The sequence below is a fragment of the Notothenia rossii genome (assembly GCF_949606895.1).
Source record: "Notothenia rossii genome assembly, chromosome: 7".
Classification (NCBI taxonomy): Eukaryota; Metazoa; Chordata; class Actinopteri; order Perciformes; family Nototheniidae; genus Notothenia; species Notothenia rossii.
In genome coordinates, this window is record NC_136905.1 from 32,966,511 (window position 1) to 32,979,999 (window position 13,489).

General features: G+C 39.5%; 1 protein-coding gene and 1 long non-coding RNA gene across 2 annotated transcripts; one reads left to right on the forward strand and one right to left on the reverse strand.

Moving 5' to 3' along the window:
• Positions 1–206: 206 nt before the first annotated feature.
• sqlea (squalene epoxidase a) lies at positions 207–8,735 on the reverse strand. The gene is made up of 11 exons (XM_079693176.1): positions 8,174–8,735; positions 7,183–7,444; positions 5,697–5,874; positions 4,899–4,995; positions 4,687–4,800; positions 3,692–3,863; positions 3,190–3,285; positions 2,232–2,374; positions 1,908–2,004; positions 1,645–1,732; positions 207–1,323 (listed from the first exon to the last, which is right to left on the reverse strand). Exons 1-11 carry the CDS (start codon positions 8,555–8,557, stop codon positions 1,131–1,133), a joined length of 1,824 nt encoding a protein of 607 aa, XP_079549302.1. The 5' UTR covers positions 8,558–8,735; the 3' UTR covers positions 207–1,130.
• A 2,796-nt stretch (positions 8,736–11,531) lies between these two features.
• On the forward strand, positions 11,532–12,705 carry LOC307047578. Its single transcript, XR_013810499.1, has 3 exons — positions 11,532–11,609; positions 12,403–12,453; positions 12,631–12,705. It is a non-coding gene; the product is annotated as an uncharacterized lncRNA (long non-coding RNA).
• Positions 12,706–13,489: the final 784 nt, after the last annotated feature.

A 13,489-nucleotide genomic window follows, 5' to 3' on the forward strand; every position in this document is an offset into this window, starting at 1 on the left:
CAGCAGTCCAACTGATATCAGCAGGACCGTCATGCTCACAGAAATCCTTCAACTGTGACTGAGCGCCATCTGGAGGACGTTTAGTGAAGTGAACTGCATTTTCAAATTACAAACTAGTATCAAATCATAGATTTCATTGATTGCATCAACCCAAATAACTGTGAAATCACGCAAATTATCCAAAGAACTGTTCTGTTATACAAAAGTGAGTGTTGTCTATCATGTTTTATTTAACGGCCCATCAAGCCCAACACAGGCACAGGTAAACACAGAGTGCAGGTGTTGAAGGAGTCTGTCCGCCGAGGAGGAACGTCTCCTGGGCATCATCCGCTGACTCGGTCCTGATGTGAGCGACTTCCATTCCAGGTCCTCGTCAAATTAAAACTTCCCGGCAGGCATGCTGCGTCAGCTCTTCACTGACATCCAGCGAGACTAAAATAATGCTGGGATCATTCTTGAGTTCTGGGATTATAGTTTTGTCAGCTCCACTGTCAGCACATTTCATAGTTTGGGATTCAAAATGAGTCCCTTTATATAAAGAGCAACAGCATCAGGAAGGCAGGAAGTGATTATTACAGTAAGAATGTGTGATTTGAACAAATATATAACATATATGTTCATCAACAAAACAGGGCTTAAAATGTACTGGATTTTTTAATTAACTACAAAAAGATAATTCAGAAAGTGTGTTTTATAATAAGTGCTTCTGATTATTAATGATGTATTTGTGTTTATAAATGATCATTACACAAGGATTCACATATATAGTGCAGCCCTAATTAGCTCAGCAGGAAAAGTGGCTCGATCGCAAAATCAATATGCAATTCAGATGCCATGTTTAACATAGTGGTTCTGTTGTAGAATACTCCCAGTGTTAAATATTCAGTGTAATTCAGGCTGTGAGATAACACACTGTACTGTCATTTTCAGCATAGGACAAACTGTGGGTGGGCACAAACAGGACTACACTGATGCAATGTTAAACAATATGTCCAAATTGAAGTAGGACATTGAGGAGATGAAATCTGCAGTAAGGCAAGGCATATTGTAGAAGCACAGTTAGAAAGTCCCTTTAGTCAGCCATCTCTGTGAAGACTGAGTGTGGTGTCTGTGTGAGGACGCACAGCTGCTCAGTACACCAGGTACTTGAGTTCAGAGTAGATGAGAGGAAACATGACGGTGCAGGCTCGGTACAGGATGGCTCCGCTCTTGAATATAGCTAGAGGTTTGGTGCTCCACGGCTCTGTCTTGAAGTTGAAGTAGATTGCGTACATCGCCACGGCGAAGAAGTGTCCAATAAGGTTCATGGGTTTAGGTGTCAACCTGTTAAAAAAAATCAGTCATTAAGTATCTTGTACTTTTCATGAATTTAAAAGGACAGTTTGGGAAATACACTTGCCTGAGAGTGAAGGATAAATGTATCTGCTGCAAACTACTTAGCTTAGCACAAATAGTTAGCTTTTACTGCTAATGTGCTGATAGGTGGAATTTGGCCATTGTCAAGCAACTGTTGTTTGCATTGGTAATGCTAAACTAAGCTAGTTTTCCCTGGTTTTATATTTTGACTACAGACATTTGGGAGACACCATATTAAGAGACATTCTGTCCATCCAGTTATTGTGGAGACCATTTCTCAATGCTTACACAGAAAGGAGTCCGATGGGCCCGTTAATGCACTCTCCACCAAGCTTGAAGTAGTGGAAGCAGGCTCTTCTCAGCTCATGAAGAGATTCTGTGTTACACAAAAGAGGAACACGGACACAATGAGAATCAAAATGGAAATAAATACAATTTCAATGTATTGCATATTATGCCTTTGTACCTATTCACTTCAAGAATAATCATTTCTGATCCCCTGTCATTTTGTTTCAGTGTGCAGTTAGATGCGGAGGCAGGCAGAGACTCACCATTTGTGGCTGCAAACAGCTCATACAGGGCCTGGGCCAACACATTCACCACGAAAGAATGTGATGACTTGCGTTCCCAGTGGAATGTTTTTTTTGCCTATTGAGGAAAGAAAAGAAAGCAGTGTAATAATGCAAAGTGGTCTGCAGTCGCTCACCTACACCACAGGGAATAACAGCACAGGGCAAAGTGATGCAGTGAGCCTCTAAATATAGCTGGCTGTCACACAGCTACACAAGCCCTTGGTTTTTATGATGGCTCGATGGTACATTAGGGAACAGTGAGTGTTTGGCATGATAATGATCAGGACTGGTCTGTTTGTTCACCTGCAGCATTGCCTTGTCGTCATACAGATCTGGGATGTTGCCGAGCAGACTCCTCCAGATGCGAACGTCGTTAAGAGCAACGCTCATCCCCCCCCCCGTCAGAGGGTGCCTCATGTTGTAAGCGTCGCCCAGGAGAAGAACGCCTGCAAACCAAAGACTGCTGTTTGTCATTGTTGTCTTTTACTCCTTTCAGCATATTGTAATTAAAATCTTCCAATTAGGGCCAAACACAGTGAACAGGAGCATGTCTCTGTGTGGCTATATTTAAGATGTTCTGACTGTTCAAACCTTTTGAGAGTGTTTCAATGTGTCATCTCTCATTACAACAATAAAGACCACTAATTTTAAAACTCCAATCCATCCCCCTTTTGCACATATTAATAGTCTAATTGAAAGGACCAGTCCAACATGTCTCATGTGCGCTACAAGCTAATGTAGGCTGTAAAGTGTATATCAAAAAGGTTATAGGTGCAGTATTAATCACTTTATAATTATTTCTACTTTTTTATTATTATTATAAAATGTTAATGTTATAAATTGTTATCTTGCACTTTTTGTAGGATTAAATAAAAATTCCTTAAAGATAGAGGCAGGTTGGTTCTTCCCATTCTTAAAGCTAAGCTAACTAGCTGCTGCTTATAGCTTCATATTTGCAGTACAGATATGAGAATGTAATTGATCTTCTCATCTAACTTGAAGAAAGAAGTAATATTCCAGTTAATACAAGTATTTCTAAATTATCAGGTAAAGTACAAAAGATATCAAAACAAAGTACTGATAAGAGTAATTGCAGATGAGTGGACAACCAGGAATCGTTATCTGTTTCATCAGACAGTTAGGACCAAAGCCATGCACTACTTCCCCTGAGTTTCCTCATAATATTCCCAAGCTGAAACAGTTCAATAGATTCCTCTTTCAGCCATATCTAACAACATGGCAGTGAATAGCTGTTCAGTACCTGGCTTGTTGACAGGAGAGGGAGGCAGGAAGCTGGCAGGCATGGACCTAAGGCGGTCGTTCTGTAGTGCCACCATGAAAGGCTCCTTTAAGTGCTCTGAGGGAGAGAGAGAGCAGGCGTCCATCACTCAGCTGGCTCCAGACGTGCACGCTGGGCACATGCACAAAAAGCCTTTTTCCTTCGTTTTTTATGTTTCAGTGAGCCTGACTCCACCATTTCAGCTGGACCTCTGTCAAGGTTACCAGATGCTTTGATATGGAGGCTCTGATATTTCAGCTGAATAGCAGGGCACACTATGAATGTCAAAGTGAATCTTCCGACAGCAAAGGCAGAGGCTGGATATATTCCTACCCACCACCATGTCTGGCATTATTCCAAATCCTTCATCACGTTACAGGGGTTCTTACTCAGGCCAAAGGTCGTTTTTCATTCGAAATGATTACACAGGAATAAAACCTCCGAGGCCTTTTTGTAAATAAAGTTCCTCTCGTGTGGGTTTTACCTGGCAGCTGAGGGTATATGTTCTCAGCCATGTACTCTGAGAGGTTGCGGGGCATCTCCCCCCTGATGTCCACCAGCACCCTGGTGTCTGAGGAGGAGATCTGGTAGACCAGCACCGGGCTCGGGTTGGCCAGCACCAGCTCAGCATGGTGGGCTCTAAACTGGGGACAGTCCTGAGGAGAGAAAAACATTTAAACATAAAGTTTTAATCAAGAGCTAAGAGACATTTCATTTGAGATGGGGTTCTTTAAATTAGTAAAAATGAATTTTTAAGATCTGCACAGATTTGATTATATTACATTTTAAAGAGGCCATATAAGGCTTTGGGGCTTTTCCCTTTCCTGTAGTCTTTTCTTTAGGATTGTGTGCATGAAAACGGTCTGCAAAGGCTAAAATCCCTGTGTTCCCTCCAGAGGGAGTTTCTCTCCCACACACTCTCTGCCTGAAACGCCTTCATTGGACTCCATTGTTTAATTGCATAACATAATGACGTCACAAAGTAGCACTTGGGCTTCTAATGTCTACTCTAGAGCTCCAACACATTGTAGTGAAAGGCTAGGGGGTGGGACATGTCTAATTGGTTGACCAATCACAACAGAGCCGGCCAGCTAACCAATCAGAGCAGTCTGGCGTCTGGTTTCAGACAGAGGGTGAAAAGAGGTGCTGCAGCACAGGCAGTAGGAGAAAAAGAAATAACTTTTTTGAAACGTTAAAGTGTGTAACAATGTGACAGTAGAGGCACTACATACCGATAAGAACCTGAAAATGAGCGGAATAGGGCCCCTTTAAATGGAATGTATCTTTCAAATGCTATTAAGTATTTATAGTCAATTCAGAACAATATGGTTTGCACATTTTATTATCATTATCAATTAATCTGTACTTTACTTTCTCAATGAATTGATGAATACATTTGTAATAAAATAACTGAATATATTGAAAAACAACAACAGCATGAAGGACATTTCAGGTAGCAGCATCTCTTGCTGGTCTCACCTTCATAAGACATCCCACAAAGTGAGAGGAGGTTTGAGCTTTCTCAGCGACCAGACTCTTTCTGAATTTGGAGAAGCACCCATCGGCCACCACAGTCAGCCCTGCGTGGATCTCCTACAGGACACATAATCACACTGTCATCACACACACTCTGTAAACCATACAGTATTTATTTCCACTGGGGAGGGGATTGTAAAGTCTACTCTTCTTACCTTGATGTCTCCGGTTTCTTTATCTCTGAACTGGACTCCAGTTACACAGCCGTCCTCTTCCAGCAGAGTGGTCACGGTGCCTTCTAACATTGTCACACTGGGGGGCGCAATAGGGCAGTTAGAGACGTTAAGGCGTGGGTAACATGGGAAGGAATGCTACTGGAACGAAATAAATGCATATTTATGGACAAACTAGTACATTGTGATTGTACAGCAAGAGCTAAAGCAAGCACTGATATTTGCATGAATAGACCTTTATATAAAAATACATCTGAAATAATTATATGAAAATACCTGAGATTAAAATTCCTAAAATGACATCTCATTAGGACTGAGTGTTATTAGGTCATTTTGTCCATTCATAGAATAACTCATTCATCTGTAAAATGTATAAAAAGGAAATATGTGCTTAAAGATCAAAGGTAAGTGCAAATGAGGGATAGAAATACCCCACGGATGAACTTGTCATTTAGACACTTGACTTTTTTTCTTAAAAATTGAAATGTTGACCTCAAGTCAAAACTATTTGACAGAAATAAAAAAATCTAAACTCACAGTCTACATGTTGAATTCCTCCAGAGTTAAGAGGATGATCAAAAGTGAGGTTGAAAGCTCTAGAGAAAGCGGATCAGTTGATCCTGAGTTTGTTGAACTTATTATGTAGCTTCACTTTATAAAACTGAAAAAATAGCTGTATGTGAACAATAAATTATACGTCTGTTTCTTCCAACTCACTGCTGTCAGAAACGATATCCTACTAACAGCCTGTGTTGCCATGTTTTCTAAGACCCTACTCACTTTGGCTGGGCCATGGCGCTCCTCCTCAGGCCCATGATGAAGCGGCCATGATGGAAGGCTCGTCCGCAGTGGATGCTGTCCTGCCCCTGGGGGTAGGGGATCTCCACCTCTGTGCTGCTCTCCATGTCGTGGATCACATAGCCGTACACCTGGTGGGCGTCCAGACCCTCCACCGAGCCTGGAGGAAACACACACAACAGGTCAGTGTTACATGCAGTGTGTGATTCAGTGAATACATGATGGTTTACTGAATGGGCCAAACTGAACAGGCACAGATCTAGGGGCCAAAAATGTCACAGGGCCCCTGACCTTTACCTGTGAAATGTCACTAACAGAGACACGCACCAAGAAGAGACTCAAAATGGAACATTTGAGAGGTGGTGGGGGGCTTTTGCAAGTCTGTAATCGAGGGAACATGTCTCAATCAGCATGGCTGCACCATTATTCCATCACTATAGGTTATATTTCAATTCAGCTCACAAGTTTTGAAATAAATCCATCTGACACATTTGGTGCATTTAGACAGTTTGAAATGTCTAATATCATTTAATCTAAAAGTCTGTACCAACAAGTAAATGGTATAATTGAAAATAATATGTTATGCCATGATTGAGGGTGGGTCTTTTTAGAGGTATATTGCATGACTATAACAGAAACAATAACTAATAAAAACAGTAAAAAGGGGATATTATCATAGTGTTAAAGTCTTTTTTCAATAACAGTAGAGTATGATTTAGTCCTTAGGGAATTTTACATCAGATAACCTATACTTTTATTTGTTTACAGTTAACATTAAATATTTAAACCATTTTATGAAAAATATCAGCCTAGTTCCAGAAATGTGTTTTGAATGTGAGGTTTTGAGGAACTCTTTATTTTTCTGAAATATCAGAAAGGCACTTTTGATTAAGTAAAATCGTAACTGTCTATTACATACCTATATGCTCATAAAACTGTACTGATCACAAAGTATGAAATGTACGCTGCATGTAGATGCTCTAAATAGAAGCAGGTGAGAATTAGTAACCAGTAACCACTAATACTTCGTTTTAAATTGTTACTATTTCACGACAACATTTCATATTTAGGATTGAACACAGCAATCAGAGTAAAAGTGTTCAGACTGTGGGGGAAATGTGTCTGACAGCAGTGGCACCATAACCAAACACACTCACCGTCACCACATTCTGATTCAGACATGCCTCACTCTGATTGGTTCACAGAAATATGTGACCTCACCTTTTCCAGCTGAGCCAGGCCCACTTCACACCAGTGAGAAGAGCACATATAAAACTCAAAACACAGAAACCTCTCATATGAAAAAAACTTTAAATAGTGTTACTGATAGTGCATGTAGTTCTAGTAAGTGAAAGCTAGTGAAAGTGTTTTTGAGGCCTTTTACCTAGGAACTAAAGTCATTATTCAAAGGGGTTCCAGCTCATGTGTACATCAGAGTGTATTTGCAGGTGATTGACAGTCCACTGACCCTCGAGGCCCAGCTCTCTGAGGGCCCTGAATCCTCCGGGCTGCAGCAGCTCCCCCACTATCCTGTCCGGCTCCTTCAGGTCCCTCTCCACCACCGTCACCCTCCTTCCATCCTTGGCTAAGACGGCGGCCATAGCTGAGCCCAGGACCCCGGCACCCACTATCACCACGTCTGGCTCTGGGGCCCCTGAGGAGCCACTCTCTGAGGCACTCTGTGACGCAGAGGACTCTTCTGCTTGTACTCTTCTCCTTGTTCTGCGGCTCTGGAAACAATGGAGGGGACACACTGAGTAAAGTCCAAACTGAACTGGACTGTAAGGCAAACAGTGGGACATGCTACATTTTCTATACTTCTTCAAATAGCCATACTTTAATCAGTACTCAGATCGTTTATTAAAGTAAAAGTAGAAATAATATGGTCTTAAAATCCTAAATGTACAAATAATGTAATAAAAATACTACAGAATATTATGTTATTCGTTTTTTTCTACCAACAAATACATGTAAAAGCATTTAATCTTGTGTTTTGTCATAAGGGAGCTAAACAGAAATACATTGTGAAATACTGGGTGTATTATTACAAAAGCAATGTGTCATATGATATAAGCATATTGTGTTATATGTATAAAGTATCTCGTAAATATGAGTGTTAACTAAATGAATTAGAGCAAAAAGTATAACATTTGCCTCTGAGGTTCAGTGGACTAGAAGTATAAAGTAGCATAAGATGGAAAACGTGAGTAATATTGTGTTGTTGCATGTAACTAGCTATGGCTCTATAATTTCAGTTACAGTATTTGGATATACAAAAATACATTTACCCTTTAGACTTTAGTTCAGTAATGCTTCATACAACAACAACAAATAGGATAAAATATATTGCTCAGTAATAAATAAAAATAAGTATAACAAATGACTTCAGTGAAATGGAAAGCTGTCTTTGTCTTCCTTTGTTGACATGATAAGGCTAATATCCACATAAGTTTTCTTACCTTTTTTAAATTGTTTTCTGCTTTCTCGCTGCTCTGTGTTGAAGTTTGAGGGACTACATGGTTGATAAGAGGCACACAGGACAGCAGTCTCAGAGGGAAATGCAACACCTGAGAGACTCTGAGTGTGTGGCTGTGGATATACCTGACATACACCAGCAGCAGCCCGACGGCCAGGAACAGAGCTGCCACCATCACGAGATCTTTGTGAGCGTAAGATAACACTGTGTTGGATTTCTTGTAAAGGTACGTGAGGCTGGCTATTCCCAAGAAGGTCCACATCTTTAAGGATTTTTTTTTTTTAAAGTATTGAAAAGAAAATAAGCCTTGGGAGAACTCCTGAGAAACAGGTTGAGAATCAGGTTTGTCCAGAATTGTCCCATGCATTAATAATAATCCTTCATGTTGTTTCTCAAGGTGCCCACAAAAAACGTCAGCAAACCCCAAATAAAAAGATACCTTTGTAACTTGCTGACAGACAGACGGAGGGATGCTGCTGAATACTTTATGATAATGAGAAACACGCACGACTTCGGATTCGGTGGTTTCACCTCCCGCCTGTTCCATAACTCAGCCCGCAAATCAGGAGCGACGAGATGGTGAGCAGAGCTCGCGCTATCTGCCTATTGGACAGCTGCACCGGCCCTGGTCCTCCCACTGACCTGTGATTGGACAGCTGGCTGGCAGGATGGTAGTATGATGTGATGTCAGTTGTAAGGTGCCACTGTTTCTTTTAGCTTACATCAGAGCTTACATACAGAGGACCTACTCCAAAGATCGTTTATATTTGACAAATCACTCTGCTGATAAACTGCTATTCTCCTTCGCCATCCAGATATCTTATGACAACACCAGTTAGCACACTGATACAAAAAGGCAATATGTATCCCAGTTACAACACAACATCTTTAAAATATACATGTTACATTGTTTGTGAGCGTAAGGTTGTGTGCAACTAAAGAGTATTCAGTTTTGGTACAAGAAGAAAGTGTTTATATGTAAATTAACGAATACATGCATCCAAAATGTATACTGATATAAACAACACAATTAACAAATCTCTTGCCAACTTCGAAATGACCAATTATTAAGAAAAACATGTAATAAAGTGTAATGCAAATGGAATAAAGAGTTAGATTATTAAACCCCTAAATAATTAAGATTGGTTATAGAGGGGTACATCATTAGCCATGTTCAATCCTACTTTAGGAATTAATAAGAAAAAAACACACACAATTTGTTATTATTTAGTTAAGAATGTAGGCCATACCTTTGAAACTTATTTTTAAATTGGTTGACATTATAATTTTTCAAATGAATAAATGATTCATATTTCAGTGACAATTTGAACTTCATTGTTGTTTCTTTTGTGCATTTCGTTAGATTTTGTATTCAATTAAAGCTGTCTTTAATTGCATTTAGAATATAAAAAACTGCTCATGTTTGTAGTTTTATAACAATAGTTTTTTTAATTGGTCGTCGTTTGAAATAAACTGTACATTAATAACCAATAACTGAAAGAGATGTGTCATTTTGCTCATGTGAAATAAAAATTAAACGTTGTACTTTATGTATATCTTATGTTTTGACTTTTTAATCTTTATTATGCTTTGTGGCTATTTTTAAAAGGCATGTACACAACAGACCAGTGGAGGGAGGGAGCTGGCACCACTCTCCACCTATACATGGTTCAACATACTGTATGTGAGCATCGAAGACAGTCTCTCTATATTTGCCCTCCACATCCATATGTATTGCAGAGGTATTCTTCATATCCATTTTATTGCACTTTATAAAAGATACATTTAGCAACAACATTTTCATTTTGAAAAGGTGGATGAGTTTTGTAAATGCCAAAACTGGCCTCAACGAGATGATGTTGCACATGTTGAAAAGAGGGCGAACTGGCCTTTATGGATGTGTGACTCTAATGTTAGAGCCCATGGCTTTCCAAAATGTGTGCAGTTCAACCTTCATACCCAGAACATATCTGGATGTATGCATATATGGGATTAAATAGATACCACTGAAGCTATCTTCAATGCGGATTGCCATTACAAACCAATTGTAAGGCTCCAGATTCCTAAATCACAAGTCTGTAACTGATTCACAGAAGGTCCGAACATGCATGTGTTGAAAGAACTGCATGTTTTTCTGTATTACAATGAATTGACATGCCTCTGATTTGACCAAACAGTTAGATGCCGGCCAAAACTAAACTAAAAGGCTCATTGATGGATGTAAATGTTCAAGGTAGCACTGAACATGCTGTGTATTTTTATTACCAGAGGAAACTGCTATTCAGTGGGCCTCATAATCAGAAAGTTAACTTGGAAAACGTATATTGCTGTACTCTATAAGCAGAGAAACTACTCGTGTTGGATTGGAGAGGGGAACATTCTGGGAACATTCCGTGTTCCATTCTATGGTTCTACGTTTTCCATGGACTACGGAACCCTTGCTTTGTGAGGTCATAGAATGTGGAATCTTTAGCAGACAGACTGTAGCTCAGAGGAGAAACACCTCAGTTAGTAAGCTGATCAGGTAGGTAACACAACAACTTAACCAGGGTAACATATCTGACAATTGTGAAAATATTAGAGACTCTTCAGAGGAGGACACCGACCAGATCCAGGGAGTGCACTTTATCAATCTGGAAGAGATCATGGACATATTTGAAGAGCAACAACAAAGAGAGGAGCAAGAGTTCAGGTATGTGTCTCAAGGCAAAATATAGATTGTCTGTTATGTCTTGTTTGGCAATATGCCATAAAGACACCTGACTAACAATTGTGACAATTTCAGAGACTCTTCAGATGAGGACATCCACCAGATGCGGGTAGTGCACATTATCAATCTGGAAAGGATAAGGGAAATATCTGAAGAGCAACAACAAAGAGAGGAGCAAGAGTTTGAGTATGTGTCTTAAGGCAACATTTGTATTGTCTGTTAAGTCTTGTTTGGCAATATGCCATAAAGACACCTGTTCATATAAAAACTGTCTTTCTATAGTGAACGAGAAGATGTCAAGAGAAGAATAATGGAGTTGGAAAAGGCCTACAAACAGAAGAGAGAGGTCTTTGAGCAGCAGCTTCAACTTGGACAGGAGCTGGAGGCAGAGATGAACAAAATAGCAGCTGAAAACAAAGACTTCACCAACACAGAGAAAGAGTATGACCCCTAACTAACTACACTTGACTATTTCCTGTATGGCCAACATGGCTAAGGAGTCTGCTTGGCTCTAAAATCCTAAAATAAAAAAAGTGAGTCTCATACCCATAACTACGATGTGGTTGGTTGTGTGTTCAGGTACCGAAAACAGAAGGCGGAAAGCAGAAGGAAACAGAGAGAGAGGGAGGATGTTGAAACTCAGGAGAGACACCAGGAGCTCATGTCGGAGGGGGAAAGCAGGACGCGGAGAAGCTATATGAAGGAGGTGGTAAGTACATGCTAACAGTTATTTTCCTGCTCATACATTATGATTGCCTTTCTGTCTTTACTGCAGTAATGGAAATGATAGTGGAGTGTCAAAAGAACAGGTTAAGGACCAAGTCAGTGCCAAAATTCAGAAAACAAGACAGTACAGGTTTTTCAACTATGGGACTATTTCCTAATAATGCTACATTTAAAACTACCAATCTTCAGATGTGGGAAGTAACTAAGTACATTTACTTTAGGTATATTTTGATACTAATACTGTTGTACTTGGGTAATATTTTGAATGAAGGACTTTTACTTGTAACACAGTATTCCTGCACGCTTATACTTATACTTTTACTTAAGTACAAGATCTGAGTACTTCTCCCACCTCTGCAAATCTGTGTTGAAATCTGCAGGAGGACAGTGAGGTTAGCTGTTAACAAATGTAAACAGGCCTGCTTTGATAAATAACAGAGATGAATTATGATGAGTTTACATTTTGTACGGAATTTTGGTATTAAGTGAAGTTAAATAATCATGATGTCTGGTATTGTGAAATCCATGGCTGGAGGTAAACAAATGGCAGTGAGTGGTTACAATTTCATTTTGGCCAGCGGGGCCATATTAACGAGTAATAGCAACGAGTTTCTGATATATGTATTTTTAACACACAACTCGAGGTTAAAAGCAAACAAGACTTTAAAATGATGGCAGTGTGGCTGTCTCAAAACCAAATCTTACCAGTTTGAAACGTCCCCCTAATCTGGTGTTATTTACTGGATTGCTTCAATTATTCCTTTTTGTTTGTGCAGGAGGATGAGACTCGGTTGCTGAGGAAGCAAAAGGAGGAGAAGACTGCTGAGGTATGACACTGACTGACATATACTATCTACTAATCTATGTGTGTCTTTTTCACCATTTTACAGCTAAACATTGATCTTTGAAAGCAATTAGAAGCATTTAATGTTAGAATAGATGTCGCATTATTTTCTGCCATCCTCTTTGAATACCACTCTCACTCTGAGCTGCTTGTATTTCAGCTGGAACAACTTTCACAGGGAACCAATGATAAGGAGCAAATACAAAAGCTGAGAGAAGCTGAGCAGGAATCAAAGGTAAACCTTTGTTTTACTTAATGAAATGCAACAATACAATATTCTACCACAGCTTCCTCTTTCAATAATATATATCCATTCTGTTTTGTTATAATATCATATTGAATCTGGTTTGATGTGTTTAGCCCAAACTTGAGCAGGTTCAGGAAGAACTACAAAGAAAAGATGCAGAGGTGGACACGGTATGAAAACCTTTTTTAAATCTTCAAAATATCCTCTTGTGAAGTGTCTCTTACGTACTTTAACATCCGAGTTGTCTTTGTGTCTGACAGATATCCTGGACCTTGATTCAAAATAATAACCAGATCGGGGAGAGATTAAGCACCATAGAGGTATGGTACCAAATACTGTATGATGTGTGTGTGTTAAATGGGCTATATGAATGAATATGACTGAAACCTATCAACATTGCATCTTGTTCTGCAGGATCTCAAGCGGGAACAGCAAGAACTTCAAGAAAAACTGAAAAAGAGACAGGAGAAGCAGATTTTGTAATTACTAATAACTTAGTCTGAGTGTAGTTCATTTTATGGGTTGATATTAATGTTGACCATCTTGAAGCCAAGCTAACAATGAGCAGATGTTTGTGTAAAGTGTTCTGTTTTCTCACACCTTCCTCTCTTTGGTTTGATAGAGCTGCAGAGAAGGCACCATCAACAAAAAGACATTGGTCTTCAGCTTTGGTAAATATAATATCCAATCACTGATATGAAACAAATGTATTTATTTTACCAATGCCACAAGTTACTTTTTAAAGTAGTATTTGCTGCTAAAGACCCACCCC